The 14,724-nt window shown below is 45.3% G+C and overlaps 1 protein-coding gene across 1 annotated transcript; it reads left to right on the top strand.

The window, feature by feature from the left end:
• The first annotated feature begins 330 nt into the window (after window positions 1-330).
• PDCD7 (programmed cell death 7) lies at window positions 331-14,008 on the top strand. Its single transcript, XM_072738829.1, has 5 exons — window positions 331-2,502; window positions 5,397-5,535; window positions 10,567-10,803; window positions 11,080-11,167; window positions 12,859-14,008. The coding sequence occupies exons 1-5, from the start codon at window positions 1,366-1,368 to the stop codon at window positions 12,980-12,982; spliced, it is 1,725 nt and encodes a 574-aa protein (XP_072594930.1). The 5' UTR covers window positions 331-1,365; the 3' UTR covers window positions 12,983-14,008.
• The last annotated feature ends 716 nt before the right edge of the window (window positions 14,009-14,724 follow it).

Genomic DNA, 14,724 nt, shown 5'->3' with positions numbered 1-14,724 from the left:
AAATGGAAACATTCTGTATCTTGACTATATTAATGTCAATGTCTGGATTGTAATATTGTACCACACTTTTGCAAGCTGTTTCCACTGGGAGAAACTGGATGAAGAGTACACAGAATCTCCCTGTATTATTTATTAATATATATATTTTAATAGATTTTAAAAAATATTTTATTTCTTTATTCATGAGAGACACAGACAGAGAGGCAGAGGGAGAAGCAGGCTCCATGCAGGGAGCCCAATGCGGGACTCTATCCTGGGACCCCAGGATTACACCCTGGGCCAAAGGCAGGCGCTAAACCGCTGAGCCACCCAGGGATCCCCAGGTTTTATTTATTTTTTTTTTCTTTGTTTATTCATGAGAGACACCGAGAGAGGCAGAGACAGAGGCAGAGACAGAGGCAGAGGGAGAAGCAGGCTCCATGCAGGGAGCCCGACGTGCGACTCGATCTCGGGACTCCAGGATCGCAACCACAGTCACCCAGGCGTCCCTATTTCTTACAACTGCACAGGAATCTACAATTATCTCAAAATAGTTCAATTTTAAATATCTAATCATGTGGCATGGCCTCTCCTTTCCCCCCAGCTTAAAACCCTGCAGTGGTTTCCCATTGTTTTTAAGATACGAGCTCCTGGAATGCTAGGAGATACTCTCTCAGTCTCCCTCCAGGCTTTCTGTGCTCCATCTGACCTGTAGAAAAAAAGGCAAAATGAATCGTAGATCAAATTAAATTTCCTTACACCTTGCAGCTCAGTGACAAATACTTCAGACAGCCAGCAGAGTCGGGCATTCCTCCAGGAACTCCCAATTGTCTTAAAGTCAACGCTTTGCTAGAGGCAAAAATGCAACCTTAGCTTGACCACAGCCAGACCTTCAGGATCATGCAAGTCTTCTTTCACATAGGAAAATCCTTTTGGAAATTTCCTTTGTTTCTACCCCCACCGTGACATAGAAGTATATAACCAATTCCAGTGCAGCTCTTTCTGCCCATAGGTCCTGTCCCCAGGCTTCAATGAATCCACCTTTTATGCGCTGAAAACGTCTCGAGGATTCTTTCTTGGCTGTTAGCTGCGGGACCCCAACACCCCATCACCTCCGCACTGGTAATCTTTCAGTTCCCGGACTAGACCTACTATCAAGAGTTTTTGCAAATGCTGTTCCCATCCGAACTGTGCTCCGCTCGCTTCTAGTTAACTCCCCACTTATCCTTCAGGCCTCGGAAGGCTTCAATCCTTGGGACAGCCTCCCCTAACTTCTTTGACTACGTCAAAATCTCCCATACGCTCCTCTTGCCCAGGGTTTTCCTCTTTGGTAGTACTTCCATTCGCCGCGGCACCTCGCCATTTGATCGCTCGATTACGTGATTGATGTGTTTTCTTTCCCAGACACGTAGTTTCACCAGGGAGACTCTATCTGTTCGTGACAACGTTCGCAAAGCAGCTGGCGCCGCAGCCAGGACGCTCAGGAGGAGCAGGGCTTGGAACTGGAACCGAACCAACGCCCACGAAGGCGCCGGGCGCGCCTCGGCGTCGCGCGAGTACTACGTCACTTCCGCCCCGGAAGACCCTCTTTCTAAGGGAACCGCTCCAATTCCTGTCACTTCTCAGACTCCCTCCGTCGCGGATATGGCTCTGCCGCCCTTCTTCGCCCCGGGCCGCCCAGGCCCGCCGCCTCCGCAGCCGCCGCCTCCCGCTCCCTTCGGCTGCCCGCCACCGCCGCTGCCCTCCCCGGCTTTCCCGCCGCCTCTTCCCCAGCGGCCCGGCCCCTTTCCGGGGGCCTCCGCCCCCTTCCTCCAGCCCCCGCTGGCTCTGCAGCCCCGGGGCCCCGGGGAAGCCTCTCGCGGCGGCGGCGGCAGCGGCAGCGGCGGCGGCGTCTTCTACCCAGTGCCGCCGCCGCCGCTGCCGCCGCCGCCGCCCCAGTGCCGGCCCTTCCCGGGGACCGACGCTGGCGAGCGGCCGCGGCCGCCGCCGCCTGGCCCGGGGCCGCCCTGGAGCCCGCACTGGCCTGAGGCGCCGCCGCCGTCTGACGTGCTTGGGGACGCGGCCTTGCAGCGCCTGCGCGACCGGCAGTGGCTAGAGGCGGTGTTCGGGACCCCGCGGCGGGCGGGCTGCCCGGTGCCTCCGCGCGCGCCCGCCGGGCCCAGCCTGGGCGAGGTGCGCGCGCGGCTGCGCGGGGCTCTGCGCCTGGTGCGGCGGCTGCGCGACCTGGGCCAGGCTCTGCGCGAGGCCGAGGCGGATGGCGCGGCCTGGGTACTGCTGCACGCCCAGGCCGCGCCGCTGCGCGCCGAACTGGCCGAGAGACTCCAGCTGCTGACCCAGGCCGCCTATGTGGGCGAGGCGCGGCGGAGGCTGGAGAGGGTCCGGCGCCGCCGGCTGCGGCTTCGCGAGAGGGCCCGGGAACGCGATGCCGAGCGGGAGGCCGAGGCCGCGCGAGCCGCGGAGCGCGAGCAGGAGATTGACCTCTGGAGGGTCAAGTGCGTGCAGGAGGTGGAGGAGAAGAAGCGGGTAAGAGCAGCAGATGCGCAGGGGCCAGGGGTAATGAGGTTTTGCGCTGTCGTTTCCCAGGGTTAAGCCTCTTTTTCCTCGTCCGTAAAATAAAAAGTCTTTCCGATCTCATATCTCCATATTGATTGCGTGTTAATGATACAAATAGTACAAAACACAAATGCTCTTAAGTGCACCGCGAGGCCTGTAAACACAAGATTACACGGTGGCGTTGCAGAATGACAGACGTCCTGTCTCCTGCTGCAACGTCCTGTCCGCTTACTAACATTTAAGGCAAACAAGAATCTGGGTCCTTGTTTCTTCTGTTGGCCCGGCAGATTTTATTTTATTTATTTATTTATTTATTTTAAAAGATTCATTCATTCATTTGTTCATTCATCCATTCATTCATTCATGAGAGAGGCAGAGACACAGGCAGAGGCAGAAGCAGGCTCCATGCAGGGAGCCTGACGGGGGACTTGATCCTAGGTTTCCAGGATCAGGCCCTGGGCTGAAGGCAGCGCTAAACCTCGGCGGATTTTAATACAAAGTATAGAAGCTCTTAGTGCCTTTTGCTAGTTGGTTTATGAGGGCCTTAGTGAGGAGTTCCCCAGGATTCCATTGTTGAGGAATTTTACTCATTTTTTTAATTGTTACTACTTAAGGAAAAATGTATTTATTCGACAGAGAGAAAGCACAAGTAGGCAGAGTGGCAGGCTGAGGTAGAGGGAGAAGCAGGCTCTCTGCTGAGCAGAAAGCGGGTGGGAGGCTCCATCCCTGTCCCTGGAATCATGACCTGAGGTGAAGGTCATGATTATGGTGAACCATAACCAACTGAGCCACCCAGAAGCCCGTTTGGAAATTTTAAACCACAGATCCCCAGGTTAACAGTGGTGTTTGGGGGGTACTTGCTGCATATTAGGTGCTGTGTTCAAGACCTTGCATATACCAGATCTTTAATCCTTGTAACAACCCTAAACCGTATTCTCACCAATTTACAGATTAGGAAATTGAGGCACAGAGAAGCTAAGTTTCGGACAATCACACAAGTGATTTGTAGTAGTTTTACTCCTGATTTGAGCCCATGTTGGCTGATTCCGAAGCCTATTGATCTTAACCTCTTAAGTAGGGGCCAGGGTGAAAATGGAAATTGGTCAGGCATTCTCATTACTCCTGAGGGCCTCTGGGGTCCCCCCCCTTCACAACCAGCTTGTGTTTCCTCCCTCCTCTTCCTCCTTGTGTCTGTTATTGCCCTAGAATCTTTTTTTATTTTATTCTTTTATTCATGAGAGAGGCAGAGACACAGGCAGATGGAGAAGCAGGCTCCATGCAGGGAGCCCAATGTGGGACTCAATCCTAGGATTCCGGATCACACCCTAAGGCAAAGGCAGACGCCCAACCGCTGAGCCACCCAGGCCATCCCCCTAGAATCTTAAAAGAAAAAAGAAAAAGATGTATTTATTTTTGTGGGAAAGAGAGAGCACAAGCCCAAACAAGGGGAAGGGCAGAGGGAGAGAGAGAATCTCAAGCAGGCTCCATCCCCAGCATGGTGCCACACGTGGGGCTTGATCTCACAACATTGAGATCATGACCAGAGCAGAAACCAACAGTCAGTCACTTAACTGACTGAGCCACCCAGGTGCCCCAGCCCTAGAATGTGATATAATTCCTGTCCCCATTTGAAATGTGATGGCAAGGAATATCATGCTTTAAAGGAGAATAGTTGGAGGCAACACCATGATCTAAGGGAGTCTGCATCAGTTCATTTAATAAGGACCCATTATTTTCCAGATCTGATGCTGGTGATAGGGATGAATAGGATATAATGCTTTCCTTGAGGGGCTTAGAGCCTCATGGGGACCATGTCTATACAGCATGGTTATGTGTTAGAGTTTCAAGTGCTGTAGGAACCCAGAGGAGGAATATCCAGTCCATTGCAGGTTGGTGTAAGGGAAGGCTTTGTGGATGATATAATGACATCTGAACTGTCTTGAAGGAAATGTCAAAGCCAAGTGAAAGCAACAGGTGTAGTTCTGGGCAGAAGAGGGAAGGAGTATGGTGTGGTCTTAATGGTAGGATTATAGGCATTTATTGGATAGATGGAAAGAGAGCTTTAGGTAAAAGGATCTTCCTTACCACCCACAGTAAGGGGATTGGAGACCAGATCCTGTGAGTGGTGGTTTAAGGAACCAGAGTCATTTTGTCTACATGTGAACCAACTTAAGAAGAACGTTCAGGATAGGATCTTAGTGTTTGAAAGGCTGCCATGGCAAAAGATCTAGGCACCTAACAACACTGGAGTCCGAGCTATGTGTGTTGGGTGTCACTGACAAATTTTGTAGAGTTCTGGGCCCTTCCAACCCCATTTCTTGTCTTCTCTCCTCGTCTCAATCTTTGGGTCTAGGAGTCTATGTTTTTAATAAGAGAGCCCCAACTTAAAGTTAGATGCAGATGTTCATTGGACTATGCTTGAAGAAACTCCAAGGAAGAAACAAAAATCAGCATCCATGTGGAAACTTCAGAGAAGATACTCCCTGGCTGGACCAGTGTGGGAGAGGAGTTGTGTACAGCCCAGGAACTTGGAATGGAGATCCAGTAGAAACTCAACCCCAGAACAGTCTGATCTTCTGAAATCTCACTGCTGGGCAGCTGTTCTCTGCTTTAAGACTGTTCCTAGGGCAGCCTCGGTGGCTCAGCAGTTTAGCGCCGCCTTCAGCCCAGGACATGATCCTAGAGACCCGGGATAGAGTCCCACGTCAGGCTCCCTGCATGGAGCCTGCTTCTCCCTCTGCGTCTCTGCCTCTCTCTCTCTCTCTCTCTCTCTCTCTCTCTCATGAATAAATAAATAAAATCTTAAAAAAAAAAAAATAGTGTTCCTAATACTAGGTCTGTCTCATGGACTCGGTCTTTTCCAGGAACAGGAACTGAAAGCTGCAGCTGATGGTGTCTTATCTGAAGTGAGGAAAAAGCAAGCAGATACCAAAAGAATGGTGGACATTCTTCGGGCCTTGGAGAAATTGAGGAAACTCAGGAAAGAGGCAGCAGCAAGGAAAGGTAACCATGGCTTTGCATTTCTACTTGTATTTATTCCTCTATTGCCTGTTCCTTCCCTTGCTTTACCCTAGTGTCCACCCTCCCTCAAAATTTTTGAAGAAAAAAAAAAGTTTGATTATATTTAATTTTCACCCAGTAGAATAACAGCTTGTCAGCCCCACCTCAGAACTTTTGAAGCAGAAGCCTGACTTTGTTTACTCCTTTTTGACAGGGTTGAAAAGAGAGGCAGGTGTGGGAACCCACTGTACTGCCTTTCCCTTGACTCATCATTCCCACAGCAAGTGTTCTGGCCACGCTTTTGTGAGTGAGGTTGGCGTGGCTCATCACTTTTGCCCATGTACAAAAACAAAAGCTATCCTTTCTTTACTAGGTGCTTCAGAAGATGTTGAAAACTTGGCATGCCCTTCGGATATGTTTCAAACCTGAAACATTGATATTTAAAAAGGTGTGAGTGGTTGGACAGGGCAGGGAGTGCCTTGCAAACTGCATGGGTGTCCACTTCTGTACTTTGGGATCAGAAAACCTGAGTCCTCTCCTCTTGCCTCTAGGGGGAGCACTAGTTTTGGAGAAGCTACCTAGTTGTGCTTTCAACATTTGCCTGTCTTGATCTTTGCTCTTGCAAGTCTTTTTGTGTGGAGGGCCCTCAGTTCCATCTTTTCCGTTTTAAGCTCTCACTATCCTTCAAAACTAAATACAGATGCAACATCCTCCATCCTCCATCCTTCCCTGATCTGGATTGAGGTGACCTCCTTCTTACTTGCACCGGTTTGGACTACAAGCTGCCTTATTTAGTAGACTATAGGTCATTGATACCAACCAGGGATATTTGAGACTACACAAATTAGCAAGTACTGTGATAGCAAATGACTTCCCCTGTGTGGTTTAAAATATAAATGAAACCTGTGAATCAGACCCTTAATAAAGTTCCATTGGGATATGACCATTGTGTATTCAACCCAGCTCACTCACTAGCTAAATGATTAGCTTCTGCATGCCACGCTTCAGAATAGCTAGTTCAAATTGAGGCCTCAGAAGAATATGACCCCATAGTGCATTCATGAGTCAAAGGGTAGTTTGCATCTACTATGTCTACCCTTATCTCTTCCTTGGGGAATGAAAACCTGAGGGCTGTTATTTAATATTCTTCTACTCATGTCCTCTGTGAGGAGAGTATTCAGTAAACTTTTGCCAAGTGAATTTCGTAGCATAATTTCTCACTATTTGTCTTCTTTATTTTGGTCCAAAAGAAGAAGGAAATTTTGGAGGAATTGTGATCTATAAAAATAAGCAGCCTCTTTGGAGTTAATGGACTTGAATATAAAATGATTTGGTAACTAGCAGCTAGTTGCATCATATACTTAAAACTTTTCTCTCAAGGTGTGTACACCTTCAGCTAAGGGCTGAGAGAATGAGGCCAGATATGTAAGCAGGGCCACATTGCAGTGCCTTAGGGGCCAGACTAGACTTCTTACCTATGCTTAAAACTGAGCGGAACCATTGAAAGATTTTAAGCAAAAAGTGAAATGGCAGCAATAATCAATGCTGGTCCAGGAGAGAAAGGAGGGAGCTCTAGGAGGGAGGGAGAAAAGGAGAGACACTGAGAAGGCTATTTAGTAGTCTGGGCACAGATAATATAGGAGTGTGAACTAAGGGTCAGATGGTGACTTGAGAAAAGTAAATGAACTTAAGAAATACAAATAAAGGAGAGGGGGAATGTGTAAGTAAATAACTTGGGGAACAGACTTGGGGTTGACGAGTTCAATTTGGGTTGTGTTGAGTTTGAGGTGCCTGTGGTACCTCTTGGATAAGAGGTCATTGGCATGTAGCCACAAATAGACATGACTTTAAGAAGGTTGTATAGTGCGAGTTGAGGGCCAAAATGACAAAATCCTAGGGAATGTCAAAATCCAGATGCATAAAGGGGTGGCCACAAGAGAGGTCAGAGAGATAGAAGGAGAAAGTAGGTCCCCTACCTCCTTCTGGAAAGTCCCAAATGCTCAGAGAGATTGTGTAATCTTGCTTGGGGAGGTTACCTAAATGCCTCTCTGCCTTAGTTTCCTCATCTGTAAGACTATGGGTATTTTATTTAGGTGTTATTAGGAATAATGATAGTACCTAAAAATTGAGAAATATCTGTGGGAATTAGTACCCAATAGATCATCAGTGAGCTATGCTAGGTGCAATTCACAGCAGAATGGTATGAGTAGAAGCCAGACTAGACTACAATAAAGAGGGAATAGAAGATAAGAAAACCAAACAGTGAGTTCAATTTATGAGAAGTTTGCCTGTGAAGAAAGGAGAGAACTGATCAGTATCTGGCAATGCGGAAGGGCAAAGTGGTAATCTTAGGGTCATGGGAAAAATTTAAACATATTTCATTGCCAAGCAAAGGAATGAGTATAGGGAGAGTATCATAGAGAAGCAGGAAGGATAGTTGATGGCTTAAGGTCCTGCAGGAGGTAGAGAGACTGTAGGTGGAGGGATTAACTTAAGTGTCTAGAAGGATCCATCTTCCACTGGAATGAAAATGAAGGAGACAAGGATGGGTAGTCACACAGATGAGCAAAATCGGGGGTTGAAAGTTAAGAGATTTCCTGGCTACTAGCCTGTTTTCTCTGAGATGGGTTAGATTGTTTGCTCAGAGCCAGTAGAGAAGGAAGGCTTTAGGACAGCAGTAAAGGCTTGAAATAACTGCTGTGAAGAATGAGTATGAGCCAACTAGAGATCTGTGGGAGTATGGTTGTAGGGAGAGGTGCTCTGGGCTCAGCTGATGTAGTTCTATACTGACACTACATCACATAATCAAATGATTTCTTCCAGGAGTGCTCTGCAACTGGCAGATGAGTGCAGAACACAGGGCTGTTAGGGTTTTTTGCTTTATGAGTGACCCCAGTTTTGGTGAGGATGAGTAAAAGAGGGGATAGATTTGGATACATTCAGTTGGAGGTTCTGGTGAAGCCAACCATTTCCAGGGAAGAGATAAGTGCACTGGGAGACTAGAAAGTCCTAGTCAGAGAAGAGAATTGTGCTTAAGACTTTAGAGGTAGCGGGGTTTTTCTTATGCGCAGGTACAAAGACTGGACAGGGGGCAGCCCCCGTGGCGCAGCGGTTTGGCGCCACCTGCAGTCCAGGGCATGATCCTGGATACCTGGGATCGAGTCCCATGTTGGGCTTCCTGCATGGAGCCTGCTTCTCCCTCTGCCTGTGTGTCTGCCTCTCTCTCTGTCGCTCATGAATAAAGAGATGGAATCTTTAATAAAAAAAAAAAAAGACTGGACAGAGCTCAAAGGTGGCTGGCTGAAGGGAAAAGGAGAAGGCATTAGTTATGTAGGAGTTGCAGGAACTGGAGGAGTGAATGGTAGAGGTGGAGGGAACCAAACCATGTAACAGTATGTGGGCTCAAGAGAAAGACTGGATGAGGATTGCTGTTCCCGAGGGAATGTGTCATGGTGATCAGAAGTGATAGATGAAAGTTTGAGGGAGGTATGGATTCATGGTACAGGTCCAGCAGCCTGAGATAGGCTACCATTCCTCATGGGGTCTGTGGGCACTTTGGAGCTGATGGAGTGTTTGTGTTTCACCATACTGGTAGATTTAGTACTCTGGCTCTTTACAGAAGTTGGCCAATTCCTGGTTTAGGTAAAGAAATGAAGCAGTCAAAAAAAAAAAAAAAAAAAGAAATGAAGCAGTCATGGAATTGTTACAAAACAATGTAGTGACAGCTTGAGCTCAGTGCTTAAGAATTTTGTGGTTTTTTCGGAAAATAGCTGGCAACTTAGTAGAAGAGGGATTTGAATCATAGGGTTTCCATAGTTGGGAATGAGTGATTGTAAACCTGTTCAAGCAAAGCAGTCATGAGAAAATGACCTAGAGAAATGTTAGCTTTGGAGGTGAGGATAAGAAAGTCGGTTCCACAACCACTTAGTGGCAATGGTTGAAGGAGAAAAGAATCAAACGTCCAAAGGCCTTGATCAGCTCTTTTAGGAAGCAGTTTACTATCACATTTAGTTAATCCTGGAAGCGCCCCTAAACATTTCTTCTCTTGAGAATTTATCTTACAGAAATAATCTATAGAAGGAAAAAAGTAACATGCCTAAGAGTAACATTTCACTCGTGCACAAAAATAGAACACCTAAATAAAATACCCATAGTCAACTATGATGCCATTATCACTAACAAAATTAGTAATAATTCTTTGATATCACCTACTAACTAGTCTGTAATCAAATTTTCCCATTTGTGGAACTAGTTATGTTGCCTATCCTATTAGCTGACTAACCATCCCAGGCTTCCCAGGATGCTGGGTTTTCAATGCTAAAACTGAGCAAACTGAAATACTTGGTCACCTTATACCAAGCAGCAGACTGTGAGGGCAGTGTGATTAGTTATGCATATTTCTTCTTCATTTTCCAAGTGTGTTTTCCCAGAACTTCAGATTCCATCAGTAGGAGAATTGTTTATTAGTTGGTTCTGAGAGCCTGTGCTGTGGGGATATCACAGTGAAGAAATATAAGATAATTCCTCTCTTTAGTGAGCTTACAGCCCAACCAAAACCATTAGAAATAAAATTAGGTTAAGTGGTATGATCGAGAGAGAGAAAGAGAGAGAGAGAGAGAGAGAGAGAGAGAGGAGGGAAGTCATGGTGGGGTCAGATTAATTGGAGACTCAAGATCAAATTGAGCCTTGAGGGCAGCCCTGGTGGCACAGTGGTTTGGCGCCGCCTGCAGCCTGGGGTGTGATCCTGGAGACCTGGGATTGAGTCCACATCAGGCTCCCTGCATGGAGCCTGCTTCTCCCTCTCCCTCTGCCTCTCTCTCTCTCTCTCTGTGTCTATGAATAAATAAATAAAATCTTAAAAAAAAAAAAAATGAGCCTTGATGATTGGTTAGAATGTACAAATTCGAAGCAAATTTATAATGAAGTAGTACTTTGAATCTGCTCATTAGAACACAGATTTTGAGATAAAAAGTTGCATCTAAAATGCCTTTAGAAAAATAAAATAAAATAAAATGCCTTTGGATCTCTGCCTAGGCGTCTGTCCTCCAGCTTCAGCAGATGAGACTTTTGAACATCATCTTCAGCGACTAAGAAAACTCATTAAAAAACGCTCTGAATTATATGAAGCTGAAGAGAGAGCCCTCAGAGTTATGTTGGAAGGAGAACAAGAGGAAGAGAGGAAAAGAGAATTAGAAAAGAAACAGAGGAAAGAAAAAGAGAAAATTTTACTTCAGAAGCGTGAAATTGAGTCCAAGTTATTTGGGGATCCAGGTAAGTTCCTCTGTAAACCAGAGGAGAAAAGGAAAATACTCGATTGGCTGCTCTTTTTCCTCATGGATGGTCTCAACCTAAACTAAGAGGTGGTAGGCAGCAAATGGCACTTTCAAGACTTGAAATTCTAAACTGTGTACTGGAAGTCACAGGTAAAGAGGAAATATTTGATCACATTGTTATACTGTCATAGTCAGAGGCTCAGTCAGCTTGCATTGAGAAATATACTCTAGATATGAAGCATGATGATGTGGTAACATGCCTTTTCTTTTTCAGATGAGTTCCCACTCGCTCACCTCTTGCAACCCTTCCGACAGTATTACCTCCAAGCTGAGCACTCCCTGCCAGCACTCATCCAAATAAGGTCAGAGTGGGAATCTCTGTGTCATCTTCCCTTTAGGTAGCAAGAAGCATTCGAGGTGCTTGTGTTGTTGAGGTCTATTGCTATATCTTTTTTTTTTTTAATTTCTTATGAGTTTATTTAAAGTTTCTAAGTTCTCAGGATGCCACACATACCTTTAGCCCTCAGTCCTTGAGAAGTAGATGTCTCTGTTTTAACAGGTGAAGAAACTGAAACTCAGGTTGTGATTTGCCCAACAAGTATTGTCTCATGATATAGCTGTTGTGTTGGCTTAAAGCACTGACTTCCTTTTCCTAATTGTCTTCTGCTACTAAATAAACCAAGGGCAGGAAACCCTTCCTGCCACTTGCCTGTGGAGACTGTTTAAGTCCCATACCAGCTTGTCAGTTCTCACAGGTGAAAGCTAGGAGAGCTAGGAACGAGGAGTCTCATCTCAATATGCAGTTACTAATGAGCTGGGTCAAGTTTTCAGCTCTCTGGGTCTCACTTTCCTCACCTATAAAATGCAAATGGGTGGACTAGAATGTGGCCTTTAAACTTCAGCAGTAGGGCTCTTCCCAAAGGCAGTCTTCTGAGAAATCCATTTGTGAAAATAGTTTGAATGAATGGGTTCCGTGAGCAGTTCAAATCTCTTATTAACTGGAAGCACTTTGTTGTTTTCTAGATTGCCCAGAACATTTGCTTGAGGCCTAGGGGTCTTTAAAGCTTAATTTGAAAATCACTGACCTAAGTGATCTCTCAGGTTCCTTCCAAAACTGTAAGGATGCTTGTAGTATACCAAGTTTGTGTTCTGGGAAAAGTATATTTCTGGCTAATATGCAAGTTTTAGCTTTTAAATATAAGTACAGTCGATTCTCATTATTCGTGATAGCTATGTTCTATAAAGCTGCAGGTACTGAATTAGAGAATATTGGACTGCTAGCCCTCAAGGAAATACAGGGTTGGGTTCCTGTGAGCCTGGGCCCATACCATTTTCATTAACCGATCAATACATAACATTGTTTTATGTGGATTTCTTTTTAAAAACATCTTATTTAATATATATTGATTCATTAACATTGAACTCCTAGCGAACAGCATTGTAATGCCTGCATCAACATAGCTTCTCTCACATACATGTATTCGCTGTAAGGCATACTCCAGCCTTCTCATGCTAGCCAGCACTACAACAGTATACGTGGGGGCCATTTAAATATAAAAGCACAAATATGTGAAAAACGTGGCACTAAATAGACTGCAGAAAGGACACTTGTTTATAGTATGAGGCTGAAAACAAGAAGACAGTGTCATCTTATTCAGTTAACCTCAGTTGGGAATGTACCTGTCAGGGACTCAGACTTTTCACTGCCCTGTGCGTGTTGGCAAGTGACATGAAAGCGCCACAAGTACTGATTGTGGTGTCACAAATGAATTTTTGTGAATAGGCAAATTTGCAAATATGGAACCTGCAAATAATGAGGATCAACTGTATATTCATTATTTGGTTATCCATAAGAGTTCTTTGCAGTTTTTGTCCTTTATATGTACATTTAAGAACTATTGTCTTTTGCATACTGCTTAGAAGTCAAGTTCTTTAGTGTACTAGTACATACAGTCATTTGAAAGCTAAGTCCTGAAATAGAATATTTAGTTGCTGAACATCTTGCTTGGAATAGAACAGAAATAAACAGTTGTTCTACATTGTTCTTATTAAGGCATGATTGGGATCAGTACCTGGTGCCATCTGATCATCCCAAAGGCAACTCCGTTCCCCAAGGATGGGTCCTTCCCCCGCTCCCCAGCAACGACATCTGGGCAACGGCCATTAAGCTGCATTAGTAAAGATGCTACAGGAGTGTGGTCCGGCCAAGCCTCTTTCCAGCTCTAAATACTAGTGATGCCACCATCTTCTTGTGCTGTAGACTAAACCACAACCTCTAAACTCCATGTGGCATTGCCCTACCCAGAAGTTACGTTTTCCTTGCATGGTCTGTCCTGGCCAGAGGTGCCTCTTGAATCAGGAGATTAATATGGTTCTTCAGGAAAGGACCTAGGTGAACTGGGGTTATTACCACAGGCAGTGGCCGTGGTTCACCAAATTTGCCTCTGTTTTGAAGAGGCTTGGTGCAGAGTGACTTGTTAATTTACTCTTAACTGCCTTGGTGGTGATGGGTAAGTACACTCCATACACTCAACACAAGTATGCACTGGGTAGACTTAGCAGCCCTTCCGCCAGTACTGAGTGTGAAGGCAGGCTTGATGCAAAACGTCCATACCCTTACTACCTAGAGAACCCTCTGACTTCTAAGAGGAAAGGTCAGAGATGCCTTATCTTTGGTTTTGTGAATCCCACTTTTGGTGCAGCTTAAGAAGCTGCAGGCTGAGCTGCCAGAAAAGCTCATGGCCTATCTGGTAGTCCTGCGGTTAACTTGAGAAAGCTGTACCCATATTGGATCGTGTTTTAATGGATAATGACTATATCTTCCCATGTTAGAAGGATCATAACAAAAACACCTGTTTTTTACGTTCCTATAGGCCCAGTTGTTCAGAATCCCCAATGATAGAAATCTGTTTCCCTATGGGAGTGGGACCTTAACCTCACTCAGTCACATTGGTAGGTGCCGGGATAGCTGTGGAATTTTCTTAGGAACTTAAGCTCCCCAAAACACCATGTAGTTAAAACTGGGAGGAAAGCAGATAAAAATGAAATTGAATTTATTTTTTTATATTAATAAATGCTGTTGTGCCTGGAAATGATTGATCATATAACATGTCAGGAGTTTGTTTTGTTTTGCTTTGCTTTTTGTCACCTATTGTATTATTTATATTTCCAAAAAGCTAAATAAATATCATTTTTATTTTTTAGCTTGAGCCTTTGCCCCCAAATTTGTTGCTTACCAAATCACTACACACACTTTCACATTGATGAAACACATTTTCACTTCAAAAATACAGATTTGTCAAATTGACATTTGCTGTATAGGGAGGTGAGTGAACCTCAAGCACCACACTCTTCTGGAATCCAACTCTAGATAAGCAGGGAAGGACACCAGCTTTGGGGATGATTCATGTGGCAGGAAGCTCTGGGCAGCAAGATGCTAACACCTTTGTTCTTTTTCTGTTTAATCTGCACTATTAACCCTTAAATGCATAACATATGAATTTAACAGAGAGGATATGAGGACTAGCACTCCAAAGTGTATCTAAGCTCATAAACCTTAAAATCTAATGTGATTAGCCTCACATAACCCCATAGGCCTGGGTGTCCTTTTGTTATAAATCTCTACCATTTGCTCTCTGATGAGATGGCAGGAAGAGTAGAAATAAAAGATGAATTGTGTGATGTGTTTAGTGTCCAGGCAGCCTGTCACTAACATATCTGCATTGGTGGGAGCATGAGTGAAGCAGGGATTCAAGAAAACTCAGCAGAACCCAAGGGAAAGGCATGTAACCTCAGGTTGAAAACACCATTCCCTCTTTCTTCAATCAGCTTCTGCAAAGTTTAGTAAAGTAGACATTATTCGTGATTGGTTTTGTTTTGTTTTTCCTAGTTTATTGCCTTGTGTGATGGGTGGCGGCAA

This window comes from Vulpes vulpes, chromosome 15 (genome assembly GCF_048418805.1).
Source record: "Vulpes vulpes isolate BD-2025 chromosome 15, VulVul3, whole genome shotgun sequence".
NCBI lineage: Eukaryota > Metazoa > Chordata > Mammalia > Carnivora > Canidae > Vulpes > Vulpes vulpes.
The sequence above is the reverse complement of the archived record's forward strand: the minus strand, read 5'-3'. Positions and strand labels throughout refer to the sequence as shown.

Excerpts from the sequence above, each read along its gene's own strand:
- PDCD7 (XM_072738829.1), top strand. The coding sequence starts at position 1,366 with ATGTGTTTTCTTTCCCAGACACGTAGTTTCACCAGGGAGACTCTATCT. Across the intron at positions 2,503-5,396 it reads AGGTGGAGGAGAAGAAGCGG|GAACAGGAACTGAAAGCTGC; the intron begins GTAAGAGCAGCA and ends GGTCTTTTCCAG. Across the intron at positions 5,536-10,566 it reads AGAGGCAGCAGCAAGGAAAG|GCGTCTGTCCTCCAGCTTCA; the intron begins GTAACCATGGCT and ends ATCTCTGCCTAG.